Raw genomic sequence first — 17,217 nt, forward strand, 5'->3', positions numbered from 1 at the left:
AAAGACAAGAGCAAAGCTTGACAACATCCGATATAACATCGGTCCAATCTTCCCCATTATACAGGGCATTCCTTCAATTTAAGGGATCTCCATTCCTAACTAGCCCATTATATTTATTATTCCTTGATACTTCCCACCATGTCACCACCTCATTTAACAGGATAATGCAAATTAAAAACAAAGGGTGTTTCTACAAGTTGCACACATACAAGAACCGGGGAGGAGAGAGGGGAGGACTATTCCCCAAAGCCCTTGAGAGTAGTCTCTCTCTCCTTTTTTCCAACACCATATTCTGATGAATCTAGACAGACTAGAAATGTCCAGGAATGGCAAAACTGATCACACTTTAAAAAAAGGACCAGCAGTTGTGAAGAGACCATCTGATGACTCAACTCCTCCCTTCCCCCATCACAAGCAGATAAGGGGACATGGCCTGTTTGAACTTTTAGTCACCTGTGCTCATAGCTGTAAGAAGGTGAAACTCAGGAATCCAAAAACTTTCCTTGATTTCAGCAGAGTTCATTAGTTTACTCTGGGAACCTTCACAAAAGAAGTCTCTGAACAAGAATCAGAGTATACTTGCCCCATTTCTGGGGGAGAGTGACCTGTCTATCCCTCATTCCCATTCAGGCCTTTGCCTTTCTGCTGACAAGGGGACCTATTATGATGATGGTAGTTTCTCTGATACAAGTATTTGTCCACTAGAAACTAGACTGGGACCAGCTCTCTATGGCAGGGGTCAGCAACCTTTCAGAAGTGTGCGCTGAGTCTTCATTTATTCACTTTAATTTAAGGTTTTGCGTGCCAGTAATACATTAACGTTTTTTAGAAGGTCTCTCTATACGTCTATATATTATATAACTAAACTATTGTCATATGTAAAGTAAACAAGGTTTTCAAAATGTTTAAGAAGCTTAATTTTAAATGAAATTAAAATGCTGATCTTATGCCATTGGCCCGCTCAGCCCACTGCCAGTCTGGGGGTTCTATTCACCTAGGCCAGCAGCAGGCTGAGCGGGGCCAGCGGCCGGGACCCCAGACCAGCAGCGGGCTGAGCGGGGCCGGCGGCCGGGACCCCAGACCAGCAGCGGGCTGAGCGGGGCCGGCGGCCGGGACCCCAGACCAGCAGCGGGCTGAGCGGGGCCGGCGGCCGGGACCCCAGACCAGCAGCGGGCTGAGCGGGGCCGGCCCACTGATGGTCTGGGGTTCCGTCCGCTGGCTCCTGCCAGCCAGGGTCCCGGCTGCCAGCCCCACTCAGCCCGCTGCTGGTCTGGGATCCCGGCCCTTCCCACATAGAGTGGGTAACTACCTTCTCCCTGGTTCTAGCCCATTCTCTTCCTCTCTCTGCACTGAGCACAGGGCTGGGGGTGAAGGATCAGGCTGCGGGTTGGGGCGTAGGGTCTTGCCAGGAGCTAGATGAGGGAGGGGGCTCAGGGTTGGGGCAGGAGGTTTGGGTGTGGAGTGCTTATCTGGGCAGCTCCCATTTGATGCGAGGAGTGCAGATGGGAGTGTGCGCGCGCACAGGAGCTCCCATTTGGTGCTCATGGAGGGGGTTGGAATGTGGGGTGTGCAGGGGTCAGGGCAGAGGGCTGGGGGTGTGGGCTAGGGTCCTGGGGTTGCTCCCAGCCCCCTGTCCAGGGCGGCAGGGGGCTGGAGAGGATATGCCCTTATTCCACCCCCCCTTTCTCAAGGCCCCATCCCCACCTCTTCTCTACCTCCTCCCCAGAGCAGCGAGCGTGCTGCGGCTCCACTTCTCCCCCTCCCTTGCAAGGGCCATCAGCTGATCGGTGGCAGGGAGGGAGAGGAGGAGGGGCAGGAACCCAGCACGTCCACGGAAGAGATGGGGGGACCTTGCCTGCCCTGCAGCAGCAGCTGGCAAGACCAAACTTCTTCACCCTGCTCCAGTGGCGGGGTGGGGGGAGGGGGAAGAGGGGTGGAGAAGAGCGGGCCAGGGCTGCCAGGATTTTTAATGGCACGCTGTTGCCTGCCGGGGTCCCGGCCGCTGGCCCAGTTACTATCTGCCGGGGTCCCGGCCACCGGCCCACAGTGCCATAGGTTGCCGACCCCTGCTCTATGGGCTACCAAGGAACCAACAGGTAAACAAACAGCACTGGTCATAACCAACCTGGCTGGATTTAGAATATTTCATTTCTTCTGAATAAATAGGAGGATCGTACCTCAATTATCCTGCCATCTGTGATCTTTGAAGCAAAGTATTATTTTCCCATGGGTTCAAAGTAATTTTACTTTAAACAGATTAAGTCAACCCCTGCGCCTTTAAACTGTTTTCTCCCAAATATTAGATAAAATCCCATTTTTCCAAATGACTCATAGCCAGTAAGGAGCACAGCTTGAAGCAAAAGCACTGTTTTCTGATCCACCAAGCTATTTGGCTAGCTTAGCTGCATGTCTAAATATATATTTCACTCACACACCAGCAGCCTTAACACCGTGCATTTTGGATGTCCAGGGAAGAGTCCAGGGGTTAGCAGCTGTTCAACAGGTAGAATATTTGTGTTTAGACTCAGAAAAAAGCATTACCAGTGGTTGCAAGAATTAGCCTTTAAAAGAGAGGGAGGGGCATGGAGTCCACAGACACAGTGATAAACTAATTCATATTTAATTTTTTATTCGGCTCTAGGTGGCAAAGTTTCTTTTCAGAGTCATTGCTTGTCCAGAGCAAGTTAAGTTGCAGAAAACAAGTTCGTCTGTGGAAAAGCAAGAGTATAATTTGAAAGTAATTCTTCAGTCATAGTAATCCACAACCAAAAGAAAAACGATCACAGGCTACTGCTGATTTCAGATGGAAAAGCCTTGCATTACCACCCCCATTTAATATACCTTACAAAGAACTGGGAAGAGAGAAAGAAGCTCCAACACCTACCAGCGCACAGCGCAGAGTAGTGCCACGAACCATGCAAAACTTACATGGTAACTTACATGGTGGTGGGGACAAGCCATTTCGATTTAAAGTGCCCCCCATTAATACAAAGTTCATCTCCTCTGCAGAACACTGAAAGACTTCAATGTATCTGTCCTTCATGGTCTTCTTATGACACTTCTGTGCAGCCAGAAATGCTCGGTCTGCAGATTTCATCTGGATAAAGGCATCTCCTGATGGACGGCCCTGAAAAACCAAGAAAAAGAACAAGAGCAAATCTATAGTTCCAATACAAATACTCATGTGGTGCCAAAACAGGAGTCACTTGCAATGTTAGCAGCATCTTTTACAAAGACTATTTGGCCATTACCACCCCAACTCCTGCACCAATCAACGGTTCTAATACACTTACATTCTCACTACTGCCTGGGCCCATGATCATAGAATCATAGAATATCAGGGTTGGAAGGGACCTCAGGAGGTCATCTAGTCCAACCCCCTGCTCAAAGCAGGACCAATCCCCAATTAAATCATCCCAGCCAGGGCTTTGTCAAGCCGGACCTTAAAAACTTCTAAGGAAGGAGATTCTACCACCTCCCTAGGTAATGCATTCCAGTGTTTCACCACCCTCTTAGTGAAAAAGTTTTTCCTAATATCCAACCTAAACCTCCCCCACTGCAACTTGAGACCATTACTCCTTGTCCTGTCATATTCTACCACTGAGAATAGTCTAGAACCATCCTCTCTGGAACCACCTCTCAGGCAGTTGAAAGCAGCTATCAAATCCCCCCTCATTCTTCTCTTCTGCAGACTAAACAATCCCAGTTCCCTCAGCCTCTCCTCATAAGTCATGTGTTCCAGACCCCTAATCATTTTTGTTGCCCTTCGCTGGACTCTCTCCAATTTATCCACATCCTTCTTGTAGTGTGGGGCCCAAAACTGGACACAGTACTCCAGATGAGGCCTCACCAATGTCGAATAGAGGGGAACGATCACGTCCCTCGATCTGCTGGCTATGCCCCTACTTATACATCCCAAAATGCCATTGGCCTTCTTGGCAGCAAGGGCACACTGCTGACTCAATGCTGATCTGCCCATTGTCCATTACATCAATATTTGTCAGCCTTCTACTGTTATTTGTTTTGAATATTTAGGTAAAGCTGTTATCTATAGTATAGCCTGACTATTTTTATGGCTCAGAATAGAGAATAAAAATGCCATGTTAGCTCCAAGTATAGCTTTGGTAAAAATAAGAATTTAGAAGACCTTTTTTTCCCCCGTTTATGCTTATGTTGCTTGGGAAGGGACCTAAGCTGAACCCCAAAAAAGCCACTCTTATATCAGAAGAGTGCCCTAATGGGGAGGAGGGTACAGCATGGGATGGTTTATAGTTGTAGAATTATTGGTTTAAACGCATGTCTTAGGTTACACTGAACGAAAAAACAACACACAGAAAAAACACCTTTCCAGAGTAGATAAGGCCTAAGAACTTTAGTCCTCTGTTCAGAGAGCACATTTCCCTATATAAAGACGAACAGTGTCCTGGAGACAAAAAGCAATGACGACAGCAAAGGTGTGATTGTATTCAAGTTGGTGAGGCATTGATTAATTTCAGTGCTTAGCTTGACATTTAAATGCTAACATTATTTCACAAGGCCCCCATACAATTCAAGCACGACAAAAAACTTTAACCTCTCTCATGTGCACTGTGGCAGCAGTTTTGAATGATGCCTTTAATCTATTAGAGAAACGAGGTGGGTGAGGTAATATCTTTTATTGGACCAACTTCTCTCTCTAATATCCTGGGACTAACAAGGCTACAACACTGCAAAAGAAACCCATTAATCTACATCAGGTTGCAATCATAGAAAGCTTTTCCCAACATAGCCAGTGTCTGTTACTTATTGAGGCAGAAGCAAGTATGTGTGCGCCTTTGCAAGCTACTGCTGCTTTTAAATTGCAAATGGCCAAGCTTACAAGACATGGACCTTCATAACATATGAGCATACCAAGAGATGGACACTACCAGTGACTTTGGAAAAGAAGTTTAATCTCCTCTGTCACATTGAATACCCCCATCGGTATAATCAGGGTGATCAGCAACCCTTAACATGGGTATTGTGCAGTTGAATTCACCAGCATTGGTGAAGCTCAACTCCTCAGTTGGAAGGTTCTGCAAGAGGAAAATGCCAACCCTGCCTACCAGGTGTAGAGAGCCCAACTGGTGCAGCTCAGTTATGCAGGGGCTAGGATTTGGGGAGGTTGAACAGGAGGGAATTCAGGCCCTACGCAGAGCTTATCTTTGTGATATGTAGGAAGAGTGGAGATGAACCATGGTCATAACCACAGGCTGTACTGCAATAAAGAACTTTCTCCTTCCCCTGCAGAAGGGGTCACTAGGGCAGCTAAACCCACTCAAGCTCTTGTCTAAATCTAGAGTATTCCTGAATAGACAATGTACAGACAAATCCTTACACTGGAGCAGGAGCTCTGCTCCCACACTGCAGTTGTGGCAGGATTCCCGTCTACCACTACATGCTGCGTTGGACGCAAGGAGAGCAACAGATGGCAAGACAGCAGATCTCTTCACCAACATTTTCCCCACAGGCACTCATGCTGTGTTGACAAATTATGCATTTAATTTATTCCTGGACCGTCTCTGGACATTTAAAATCAGTCTTTGAATTGGCAGTCCAGCCAATTTAGTTAATCCTTGAGCCCAAGTGGTAGAGGTCTGTACTGGAGTGATAAAAGTCTCAGGTTTAAAGTCCCTGAAGAGATGGCTGCATTTGCACAATTGCCTCCTTCCTTAAAAAACCCACACTTTTGTGACACCTTTCAGCCACTCACCATAGAGCAAGTGGTCCAAGTTTGGAACATGTGTCTCACATATCTAGACTGTACTGTCAGTGTCTGAAGTGGACTGCAAGAGTCTTGGTGCAAGGACTGTCTTCTTCTTGTTAGTAGAGCACGCAGTGTAGTGAGTTTTAAGAATGTCACAGGCCAGGAAGAAAACCAAAGAGAATGGGACAAGCATGGCAAAACACCAGTCCAAGATAATTTGAGCATGGATAGTGTATGTGTTGTCGTCATAACAGATTATGGTTCATGTCCAGAGTAATTTACAAGACATCAGACACACAGTTTGAACACGTGAGACAGATTGAAGGGACAAGCTTCAGATGAAACTCATGTTGTTGAATATCAGCTTTTTTACTTAGAGACTGTCTGAACTTTAAATGCTACACGGCACAGCTGCGCCGTTGCAGCACTTCAGTGTAGATACTATCTACACCAATGGGAGGGGTTGTCCCATTGGTGTAGATAATCCACCTTCCCGAAAAGTGGTAAGTAGGCCAACAGAAGAATTGTTCTGTTGACCTAGGGCTGTCAACACTGGTGGGGTTAGGTTGGCTTAACTATGCTGCTCAAAGAGTGTGGATTTAAATTGACTTAATTGTCTAGAGTAGACCAGGCCTTCATGGATTAAGTCAAACATATCATTAACCCCATATCAAAGGATAAAATTATGTCATGGAGGTCACGGATTCTGTGACTTTCAGAGACCTCTGTGACATTTTCCACTTCAGCCCTGGGGCTGGGGCCCCCTCCTGAAGTGCCAAGCTGCTGCAGGTGATGGGGGCGGGGGAGGGGAGGGGGAGGAGAGAGAGAGACCTGGAACTCTGAAGCCGGAGCCATAGAGCTGTCAGCTGCTGAGGCAGTGGGAACCCTCCCCACCTTCCTCAGCAGGGCCCAGGTTCATATCCTCCCCTCCCCTCTGGCTTCAGTCATTCCCCCTCCCTCCCCTGCAATCAGTCCCCCCTCATTATTTTTAGTAAAAGTTAGACAGGTCTTGGGCTTCCATGAATTTTCGTTTATTGTCCACGATGCATTTGTGACTTTTACTAAAAGCAATCATGACAAAATTTTAACCATACCCATATCAAAAGCCATGGGAGAATGGGAACAATTGATAGATTAAAATTGCTAGTTCAGAGTGGTCAGTTATCAGGTTTCTAAGGATTTCGATATGAGTTTAAAGATTTGTTGAGTACGGAATTAAGTATCAATTTGTATATTTTGGTTGGGTAAATGGAACAGTTTAATCTGCAATCCCATGGAAAAGAGGAAATATTTTTTGCAGATTTCTAATTATATCTGTAGGCTTGGAAGTATTAGATTTTATTGGTAAGTGTTTATTTCACCATACACATACAAACAGACCAAAAAAAAATATTTCCATCATTACAATAGAAATTTATAGACCGCCAAATTAAGAAAAATGCTGCTTGAGAATTTAACATTTGATTTAGGGATATTTACTTGATATGTTTTGACATATGACATTGATAATTGTGTTTTAGCGGTTATAAAGCTCTAACTTTTTGAATCTCAATATCGACTATCATTAGTTATCTGACACCCTCTGAACTTTTGACACCACCCATAATTTCCCACAACTGTGAAAATTTAAATAGACAGACATAATGCTTAAAAATTAATATTGATATTATCCATCTAAATTAAAAAAACAAATGAATTCTGCCAAGCCTATATATAGGGTACACAATGTGATACCCTAACAGAATCACCAAATAGCAACACACATGCTTGTCCCTTTGCGTGTGCCCCATTAAAAGATGTTACATGAGCGTGTGACAGATATGCTTTTTAACCAAGTTACAAATATGAACTTGCCTTTATAATAATTTTAAATGAGATTTTGGTAGGTTGTGAGAGATTAAATTTCAAATACTTAGTTACTTGAATGTGATGCAGAAAATGGCAAGTAAATTCTAAAGATTTTAATAATGTGTTTATGTCCACAAGATAGAGACACTACATTAATGTATTTGTTTGTTTTTTAATCATAACCCCACAAAAAGAGATTCCTCACCCCCACTACCTCACCTACAATCATCAAGGAAAAGAGCTGAAATGTTTTTAATCTTTTCAGTGTGGTGTTGTATGTTTCACCATATACAGCCCAACACATCCTGCTTTCAAAACCCCATGTGCAACATTACCTATTCACAGACAATGGAAATAATTCTACATACATTTACGGATAACCATACCAAGTTTTTGGTTGATCCTGTTAGCAATTGGTTGGCTACACTGGGTCCAGTATTAGAAAAATATAATGCCTTGAAGCAGCTAGGTTCTGTGAAAAACTATTGATTATTTTCATTACACTCTTGGAGGATAGAATCAGTAGCGGTCTCACTTTTGTGCATTTAGGGGCTTTATCAAGGCTGCTTCCCTGCTTTTCCACTAGCATATATGTGGTGAGTAGCACATTGGCAACCATGACTTGTATTCTCCTGTTGTCTACCTACCTGATGATTTAATACCATGTGAACCCCATGGGTCCGAATATCTGCAGAAAACTCCCCCAAGAATTCCAAAATGTCCTCTATAGTGGCAGCATAGGGAAGACCACGCAGACGTATGCAGTCTCTGACATTGGTCGGAGGCATGAATTGCTGAGGTAACACAGGAAGGATAGGGGGAGCTGCAAGGGGAACGAGAGGTGTAGAAGAGTACCTGTTCAGCACCTGCACAAAAACAAAAAGAAATGGTGAGACCTCAAGCTTGTTCTACTGAACTGAATGTAGATGGAATTTTTGTAAATTATAGTCAACTTGTGCAATACTTAGAAGGTAAGTCATCTAGGCACTAGATTTTAATCAAGGATAAAATACAGCTTGAATTTATAAGTTCTGAATAAGTCTGAAGTCTTTCGGTGGCTTTATTTGAAAATGTCATCTTGGTTTGTTTTTGACCAGACTGCAAGTTGCAGTGCTCTGTACCAGGAGATGTATCAAAGCAGCAACTTACTAATTATGTAAGTTACATTTCTATAATGCTTTTCATCCTGTAGGATCCCAAAGCACTTTATATGGTCATAGAAGAGTTGTTTCCAATAAAATGCATCCAGCCTAGATGACAAAAGCAGCAGCTGTTAACCAAGACACAAGACTACACTGTCAAGGAGGAGGAAGAGAATAGTCCTGAAACTAGAAGATCTTTGTTTCACATGCTATGGTACAGTGTAAGCCATTATTTAATGACAGAAGTAGCCCATGCAGCAACACCATCTGTCAGCTAAAAGTAATTATATTTGGCCAAAAAGATCATGTTACACTTAAGATGTATTGTTTCTAGTTTAAACAGTAAGAACCCTGCCTACCAGAGTTATGTGAATATTCAATCATTTCCTTTGATCACATCTGTGTAAAACATCTATGCATATAGCAGTATTACGCATGTTTTCATCTGTTTGCACTGACAAGGCTCTATAGAAAGAGTCAAACTCCAGATCTATGAAAAATCCAGGTTTGCTCAAAACTTGTGCGTGAGACAAGAGGGCAGAAATGACAAAGGGTCAGGCTATACTAGCATTTCCACTGTTAGTACCAATCAGCTGAGCAGCATGTGTACTCGTGCAGTGGTGGAAAGTTTCCTCATCATTTGTCCAGTGTAACAAGTCTCTGTGACCAAGACTGGCACATGATTGACTGCTGGTAGCCAGTTCAACATACTGTTTGCAGCATGGAGAGGACTCTCAGTTTCTGTAACTGGTTTGGCTGGTCCTATTTCCTTGACAAGATATCCCAGAGTACATTGCCCCCTTCTACTGCTGTCCTCACAATCTGTGTCTCGCTGCAGAGATTAACGCAGACTGAAACAGAGGGGGAGCTCACACAGTATAAGATAAAGAGGGAGAGCGGTGTGGAACTACTTTTACCCCAGCCAGGGACAGGAGGGAGAGCTGAATCTCCACCACTTTTGGTAACAGAAAGCACAATATTCTTTCCTCTCCTTTAAGGATTGCTCTGCCAAGGACAGTTGTCTAGATTTTCCTAGAATGTACTAATACCAACATGATTAGGCAGCATGATAGCAGCTGACACAGACATGCTGCTATGAAGCCAAAATGAACCATGCAACTTGCAATAAGTTACAGTGACCTGGCCTCTAACAAGTTAGTCATCGTTAGACAGAAGCTAATGTTAAGCAATTAAGATGGAAAATTTGAACTCTCAGAAAACAAGGGGTTTTACTGGTTGGTGGTGGTTTGTTTTCCAGAATTTAGTCAACTCCAGATTAAATTTACCAGGACTACCATTTAATGTTATATAGCACTGGAAAGCAGAAGATCTCAGCCTTCTGATGATACTTTACAGGATTTGTTAGATACCTAGCGGTTCGTGAGACAATCTTCAAATGCAGGTCAACTCAAAAGATGAGAAGTGGGATTGTGAAGCTCTACTTGTGTGTCCCAGTGATTCCAGATCAAGTGTACTCAATTTAGATGTTCTTATTGTAATTGCCAACCCCCTGAAATCAGCCTGAGCGCCGCCATCTGCATCACCTCCAGTAGAGGTTCTGCAAGCCAAATGAGGCCTTCCACTGGGCCTGTGCAAACCCTGCATGTGCAATAGGCTTGCCCAGGTATGACTGGTCAGAACTTAGTAAGTGGTCCTGTTGATATTCTTTAATTATGCTGCCTGCATAGCTAGCAGGAGGAAAAAACGCAGTTTAAATAAAAATACAGTTGCTAGAGTGAGCGGATTGACCATGCATACAAACAGGGATCAGAACTCTTGATTATGAAAGGCTTCACAAGGAACATTTTCTGACCTCGACCTTGACTCTTAGAGGTCAAACTCCTCTCCTCCCACACAGATACAAAGCAATTCCTCAAGACCCCAACCACACCCCAACCAGTGTCCTCCTGACTGGTTTTTTGATTAGAAGAGCCCAAGACATTTGGAAGTTTTCACTCTACCTGCTGAACCTCTGCTGCCGTGCTCCTGAAGAGTTCAATGTACCTTTTACCCAGCAAGTCCTTATGTTTTTTTAGTGCATTTTGTGCATATTCCTCACAAGCAAACAACACAAAGGCATCTCCTGTTGGCCTGTTGTCAGGGTATGTGACAAACAGGATTCCTTCCTTTTCTCCTGTTACAGGGCAGTGCTGGCCAAAAAACGCCAGCACTTCTTCTGTCGTTGCATTGAAAGGAAGACCTCGCATCCGGACAATCACCTGATTTTCTTTCGATAAAAACTGAGCTGCTTCATTGGAAGTACCTTTAACAAAACCACAAAATCCAAGTCGAGACACCACAGATATGTAAGACAGCAACCCCCTACCTGTATGGATTGTTTGCACCTAGGGTGCAGAATTGAAATTCACATGGCTTCTCCCCACCCAAAAGCCACCTGGAAAGCCAGAAATGTCATTATATGGGACACTCCTCCCTTTGAAGCCTAGAATGCCGCTCCTTTGATTGCTTAAATGAGAGATGCACCCTCACCCAAGGGGAAAAGAAGGCTGCATTTACAACATTGAGTCTATGCCCAGTTAGCAAGCACTAGTCTCTCACATGGTAGCACAGATGCTCCTGGAATGACTTCTCTGGTGCATTCCAAGCCTTACTTTTAAATACCTATTTCTGAAATGTTGTTTCAGACACCAACTCTCCCAGACAATGGCCTGGGAACTACCAGCAAAAAAGTGCATTTAGGAAGGTTCAGGATTTCTGTTCCACTTTGATACAATTGTCACCTTTAGAAGCTTGCCAGTTTTGCCTTCAGTAACTAGATGGGAGTCTATCAGCACTGCTTAGGTTTCCAATGTAATTCCAGAGTAAAATCAGTAAAGTGATCAAAGGCATCCTATCTACAGCCAGTTGGAAGGGTGTCAATTTGTATTCTTAACCCAAAACTTGGTTCTCTCTTCCCAAGACACGTCAGCTCTCCAGAGTGAGCTATGAAATAATCAAGTCATAGATTGTGTAATATCCCCCAGTCAACCTCAGAACAACTAGTACAATACTTTGCTGCACATACAGATAGCCACAAATCTTATCATTTTCACAGGGTGAAATGCAAGATCCATCTGTTTGCCATTGCTTGTCAATATTATTAAAAAAAAACCAAACACCTTGTGGGTGGAGTTTTCATAAGTACCTAAGTGACTAAGGATCACAAGCCCCACTGACAGCCCATGCATTTAGGTGCTTTTGAAAATCCCATCCTCTACTGCTAGGATTGGGGAGAAGAGGGCCACTGAACAAACCACTGACATATCCAATTTTAGGGATGGGTGTGCCTGTGTATTTAAGATATGCCAGACTGACCATCATGTAGACCCAAGTTCAACCTGGCTCAATAGCCATAGAAGTGAAGTGCAAGCATAAGCACAAGTGTATCTGCACTGCCTCCCAGGGACCCTCACCAAGGTTCAGGTGAGTCAGTTTTCATGCCTACTCTGTCCTTTGTCTCTACTGTAGTTGCCCACAGTGGTGGTTTTCTGGAAAATGGACAGCAGAGTCAATCAAGAAACAGATTGTAAATCGGGTCCATCTAGTGACCTACTTTATGTTTAGACCAGGATTAAAAAAGGGGGGAGGGAGGACAAAGATGTTTAAAGCCAAACTTTAGAAGACACACACACACGCCAATCACCCATACCTCTTCTAGTTTAGCCATACTCCTAGAAGTCAAAGGCACCACTACATTCCATCACCAACCCTCTCAGCCACACGCTCCCCTTCTAGGTCGCCTTTAAAGTTTCAGAGTATTGGTATCTGCTGCTTCTAAGTACTAGGTTACTGAAGCCTGCAGGGAACAGAGAAGCAGGTCACTCCTATACCAAGCTTGTCTGGCCCCTGAGAACGAGACCCAACAATGCAGATGTGGGTGGCAGCTTGTTGGGCCTTATCCAACCCCTTCAGTTAAGACCAGGTGGGCAAGAGAGGAGTTGAGAGAGAAGATGGTGTGAGGGTTTACAAAACACTTTTGCACCCTTCCAGTATTTGGTGATCAACTTTCCCTTGGAAGGAAGATCATTTTAGGATACAGGAAAAGTTTAAGTTGTTTAATAAAAACCAGTTTCATCCCTAATAAATACAATTTATATTTTGAAACTCATTTGCTTTCACACACAAATTTGTATACAACAGAGAACAAGTAGAACAGATTTATATCACTGTTCTGAAAGAATTCAAGTTATGTTTTTCAGTAATTGATTACATGGAAGCCATGGCCCCCAGGAAAATTATGTACCAAATGAAATTCAGGAACAAGTCTGGTAAGATCCTTAACTGACTGACTCCTTGAAAGGAAGAGAACATATTGAATTTATGTCACAGTAGCTCCTCAGGGATCAGAGCCCCATTGCCAAGCACTGTATACACAGAATGAAGACAGTCCCTGTACCAGAGACCTTACTGTTTTTATTGCAATTCATCGATATGCATAAAGGTGGGGGTGAAGGAAAGAAGAACATAAACTGTAAGACAGTAATGATCAGCAGAGTAGGTAGCAATCTCAGCACATTACCTACGCATTCTATGAGCCAATTCAGAGATCACGTTCAATAGAAACACTTCGTAATTTGAAACTAAGTTACAGGTGTTTATTGGAACAGAATCCCATCTCCACCCACAAAAGAAAAAGTGGATTACCTCCTGCAATTTTAAGGAAATCTTCACCTGTTGCCTTGTACACCTTGGGAAAGAAGGGGGAAAAACAAAACAAAACAAAAAAAACAGAACACAATTATATGTGGCATGGTAGTCCTATCAAAGAGATTAAAAAAAACAAAAAACAACCATTGCTACGGCATACCTCAATGTACCGATTCCCCATGTGGTGCTTGTGTCTTTGTAGTGCTAAATCCCTATGTTCTTCACTTACAAACCTGATGAGAGCTTCCCCATTCCTCCTTCCTTGTGCATTGAGACAAAGTGCAGCACCTCCCCTTAAAAAGAGTCAAGACAAGGAAAAAGGAGGCACAAGAGTGAATCACTGAAGCAGAGCACGCACCGTTTCCGTCTTGCAAAGCCATAAATGTATATATTGCTGGTAACTAACTTGGCAATATTAAGGCCTTTGAAGAATCTTGCGATGTCCTGGTCAGATGACTGCCATGGTAAGCCTCTTGCTCTGATTATGGTGTTATCATCTACGAGTTCCATCTTACTGCTTCAGATAAAGCACAAACACACACTGAAGTTTCCCCATCCTCAATATCTACCACACAGACAGCAAGCATAACTGTAATTTATTCATAAGCTTAAACTCATGTTCAACGTTTGTCAGACAAGGATTGAGGACGTTCACTCAAGTGGGAAGATTGCAAATATAAGAGTCATAAGTGTGTTTTCCTTTATCTGGCTCATTCCATCCATCCCAGTGTCATTTTCCCTTATTTCTGTTTACTATTCTCTACTCCCCCTCCCTTTTCCTCTCATTCTTTCACCTTTACACCTATTCTTTGTTGGCAGAAACACAGAACGCATGGATTAATTAAGCAGTCTCTTTCCCACTTCCCCCTCTCTTGGTCTGTCTCTTTTGCTCCCCAGTGTCTCATCTCCATTATAGTTGTATGTGTCTTTTCCAGGTGCTCCCCACCCCATCCCAATGCTTTGCTTTTATGCAGTTCTCTACTAGAGCAAACAATTAAATTGCACCATCCAGTGCGGAAGTACTATTCCCATTTTTTCAGATGAGAAAATTAAAAAAAACAGGATATCCCACTTGTCCAGGACCACAAAGGAAGTTAGTATCTGCACAGGGATTATTATTTATATTGTGGTCACGCCTGGGGACCCTTGTCATGAGCCAGGAGGACCCCACTGAGCTCAGCACTGTACAAACTGAACAAAGACAGTTCCTGCCCAAAGAGCTTAGAATTCAAGTCCCTTGCTCAGGCCACTATCATGCTACCTCACATGTCGTTCAGCCACCACCCATGTTGTGGCTAGAGGTCACAATGGTGGCTCAGCACAGGACTAACTCAGCCCCACACAGCTGGATAGTAATCAGCAGGGAGTCTGCAACACCCAGGGAAGCTATAAATTGGTCAAGGGCTATAAATTTGTCATCTTCTTCCTCCAAAGGCCCCACACAAAACAAGATGCAAAAGCCAATCTAAGGATATGTGATCAACGTGACTTTCAGAAAATAAGTCAGTGAGAGACTTTTAGCCCTATCAACTGGCTTCCATTTCCTTTACCTTTTTAAGATTACTTTTGCATTAAGGCTGGAGATTTACTTGTCCTCTCACCTTTAAGGCAGGCAGCACTGCATTGTTTACATGCCGTTCATGTTGGGAAGTTTTGCTCGTAATCAAAATGACGAGAAAGTATAGTTAAAAAAGATTATTTTACTGGAGCATAGTTCTGCAGCAAAGGGCTGATTTTGCAGCAAATTCTACAGCAGTGAATTTACAGAGTATAAAGTCCCTCAATTATCCTCTATATTTGACTGGACATGACAAAAAAAATCCAGTTGCCATGGCTATAATTTAGCTTCCTGGAGGAGTCATGGACAGTTGTGCTGCTGGCTTGAGAATTGCATCATGTGGCTTAGTTTTGGATGAGATGTTTCATTATGGGAAATTAGCCTCCTGAACATGGTCACTCTTCTGTCTCTCACCCTATCTCCCCCTGATCTGCACCCCGAGGCTTCTCTCGCGCCTTAACCCCCGCCACAATTCGGAACCCCTCCAGCACCCAAACTCCCTCCCAGAGCCTGCATCCCAGAGCGGCTAGACAGCAGTTCTGCAGAAAAGGACCTGGGGTTACAGTGGACAAGAAGCTGTACATGAGTCAGAAGGTTGCCAAGAAGGCTAATGGCATTTTGGGCTGTATAAGTAGGAGCATTGCCAGCAGATCGAGGGACGTGATCATTCCCCTCTAATCAGCATTGGTGAGGCCTCATCTGGAGTACTGTGTCCAATTTTGGACCCCACACTACAACAAGGATGTGGAAAAATTGGAAAGAGTCCAGCAGAGGGCAACAAAAGCGATTAGGGGGCTGGAGTACATGACTTATGAGGAGAGGCTGAGGGAACTGGGATTGTTTAAGTCTGCAGAAGAGAAGAATGAGGGGGGATTTGATAGCTGCTTTCAACTACCTGAAAGGGGGTTCCAAAGAGGATGGATCTAGATAGTTCTCAGTGGTACCAAATGACAGAACAAAGAGTAATGGTCTCAAGTTGCAGTGGGGGAGGTTTAGGCTGGATATTAGGAGGGTGGTGAAACACTGGAATGGGTTACCTAGGGAGGAGGTGTAATCTCCTTCCTTGGAGGGTTTTAAGGTCAGGCTTGACAAAGCCCTGGCTGGGATGATTTAGTTGGGAATTGGTCCTGCTTTGAGCAGGGGGTTGAACTAGATCTCCTGAGGTCCATTCAGACCCTAATATTCTATGATTAACTATTAACTCAATAGATAACAGAGTTATTGAATACTGATCTGAATCATGCAACAGGGTATTAAATTAATCTTTTTGAAACTCTGGCCCACGTCAGGTGACTAGGACCCAGAAATAGCTCTGTTATTCACTAACACTCCTGTGCATCACATCCAAGCACCTATCTGAGTCAAACGTTACACAGCAGCAATCAAGGCAGACTCATTTTATAGACTCAAAAAAATAGGTAGAATTTTGATTTTGTGAAAAGACTGTTTTGATCTGAGGAGTCCATTTCAACCATTTACTGGACTCATTTAAAGCTGATGCGCATAGAGGAAATTCCATTTTACAGACTAGAAGATGAGCAGGAGTCTACAGGAAGAGCACAGAGTTTGATATTTCAGAATACAAAATGCTTAACCCTTCAAAGAATATGCCTCTATGCAGATAGCTCAACATTGCATTAACTCTTTTACTCTTGTATTCCATTGCAAACTCCTATCTAACCTGCTGCCTGCTGTCATTCCCAGATTTCATTGTTGCAGTCCAGATTTCTCCCTCCCATTAAATAGATTTTACTAGATGAATTTTATTATTTTCTGCCATTATTTATGATCTTTTTAGATCATAGTATTTCCCTTGCTTTACTGAGCTAGAAAGAGCTGCAAATACCAGTAGCACCTGTGATTATTATGACCACACTGTTTACTCCCTCTTCCAGATCATTCACGAAGAAGATTCTAAATAAGACCAATTCTGACACTAATCTCTGTTGCAGGCACTGCTTAGAAAGCATCTAGTAATACCATTGAGAAGAATCATCTTATATGCTAAAAAGAGATGAGTGAGATTAAGAAGTTTGCTTCATAATTGGTACCACGGCAATTGCATAAACTGTGCTGTCATTACTAAACATATTTTAAAAGACACTTCTTTATAATTTATTAGAAAAATTCTACATGGCTTTTCGTACGGTCTTGGACACATGAAGATACATTGAGCCAATATTTTTTCCCCCATCATCACTTGAAACAAAGCCAAAAGTCAATAGGGTTATTAACAAGAACTTATTTATCTTTGTTTAATAGGACAGTGTGTTCACCATCATCAGTGATAATTATTA

General features: G+C 43.4%; 1 protein-coding gene across 2 annotated transcripts in view; it reads right to left on the reverse strand.

Annotated features, from left to right (window-relative positions):
- Positions 1-17,217, reverse strand: part of ESRP1 (epithelial splicing regulatory protein 1) — a 56,324-nt gene that overhangs the window by 21,089 nt on the left and 18,018 nt on the right. The window contains exons 7-12 of one of the 2 annotated variants that reach the window (XM_073329366.1): positions 13,769-13,879; positions 13,523-13,655; positions 13,360-13,402; positions 10,677-10,978; positions 8,221-8,439; positions 2,941-3,127 (exon numbers count right to left, since the gene is read on the reverse strand). In XM_073329366.1, coding sequence (XP_073185467.1) covers positions 2,941-3,127; positions 8,221-8,439; positions 10,677-10,978; positions 13,360-13,402; positions 13,523-13,655; positions 13,769-13,879 — 995 coding nt within the window. Of the gene's footprint in view, positions 1-2,928; positions 3,128-8,220; positions 8,440-10,676; positions 10,979-13,359; positions 13,403-13,522; positions 13,656-13,768; positions 13,880-17,217 lie in introns of both variants that reach the window. The other variant, XM_073329365.1, reaches the window with a different exon arrangement.

The sequence above is a fragment of the Lepidochelys kempii genome, chromosome 2 (genome assembly GCF_965140265.1).
Source record: "Lepidochelys kempii isolate rLepKem1 chromosome 2, rLepKem1.hap2, whole genome shotgun sequence".
NCBI lineage: Eukaryota > Metazoa > Chordata > Testudines > Cheloniidae > Lepidochelys > Lepidochelys kempii.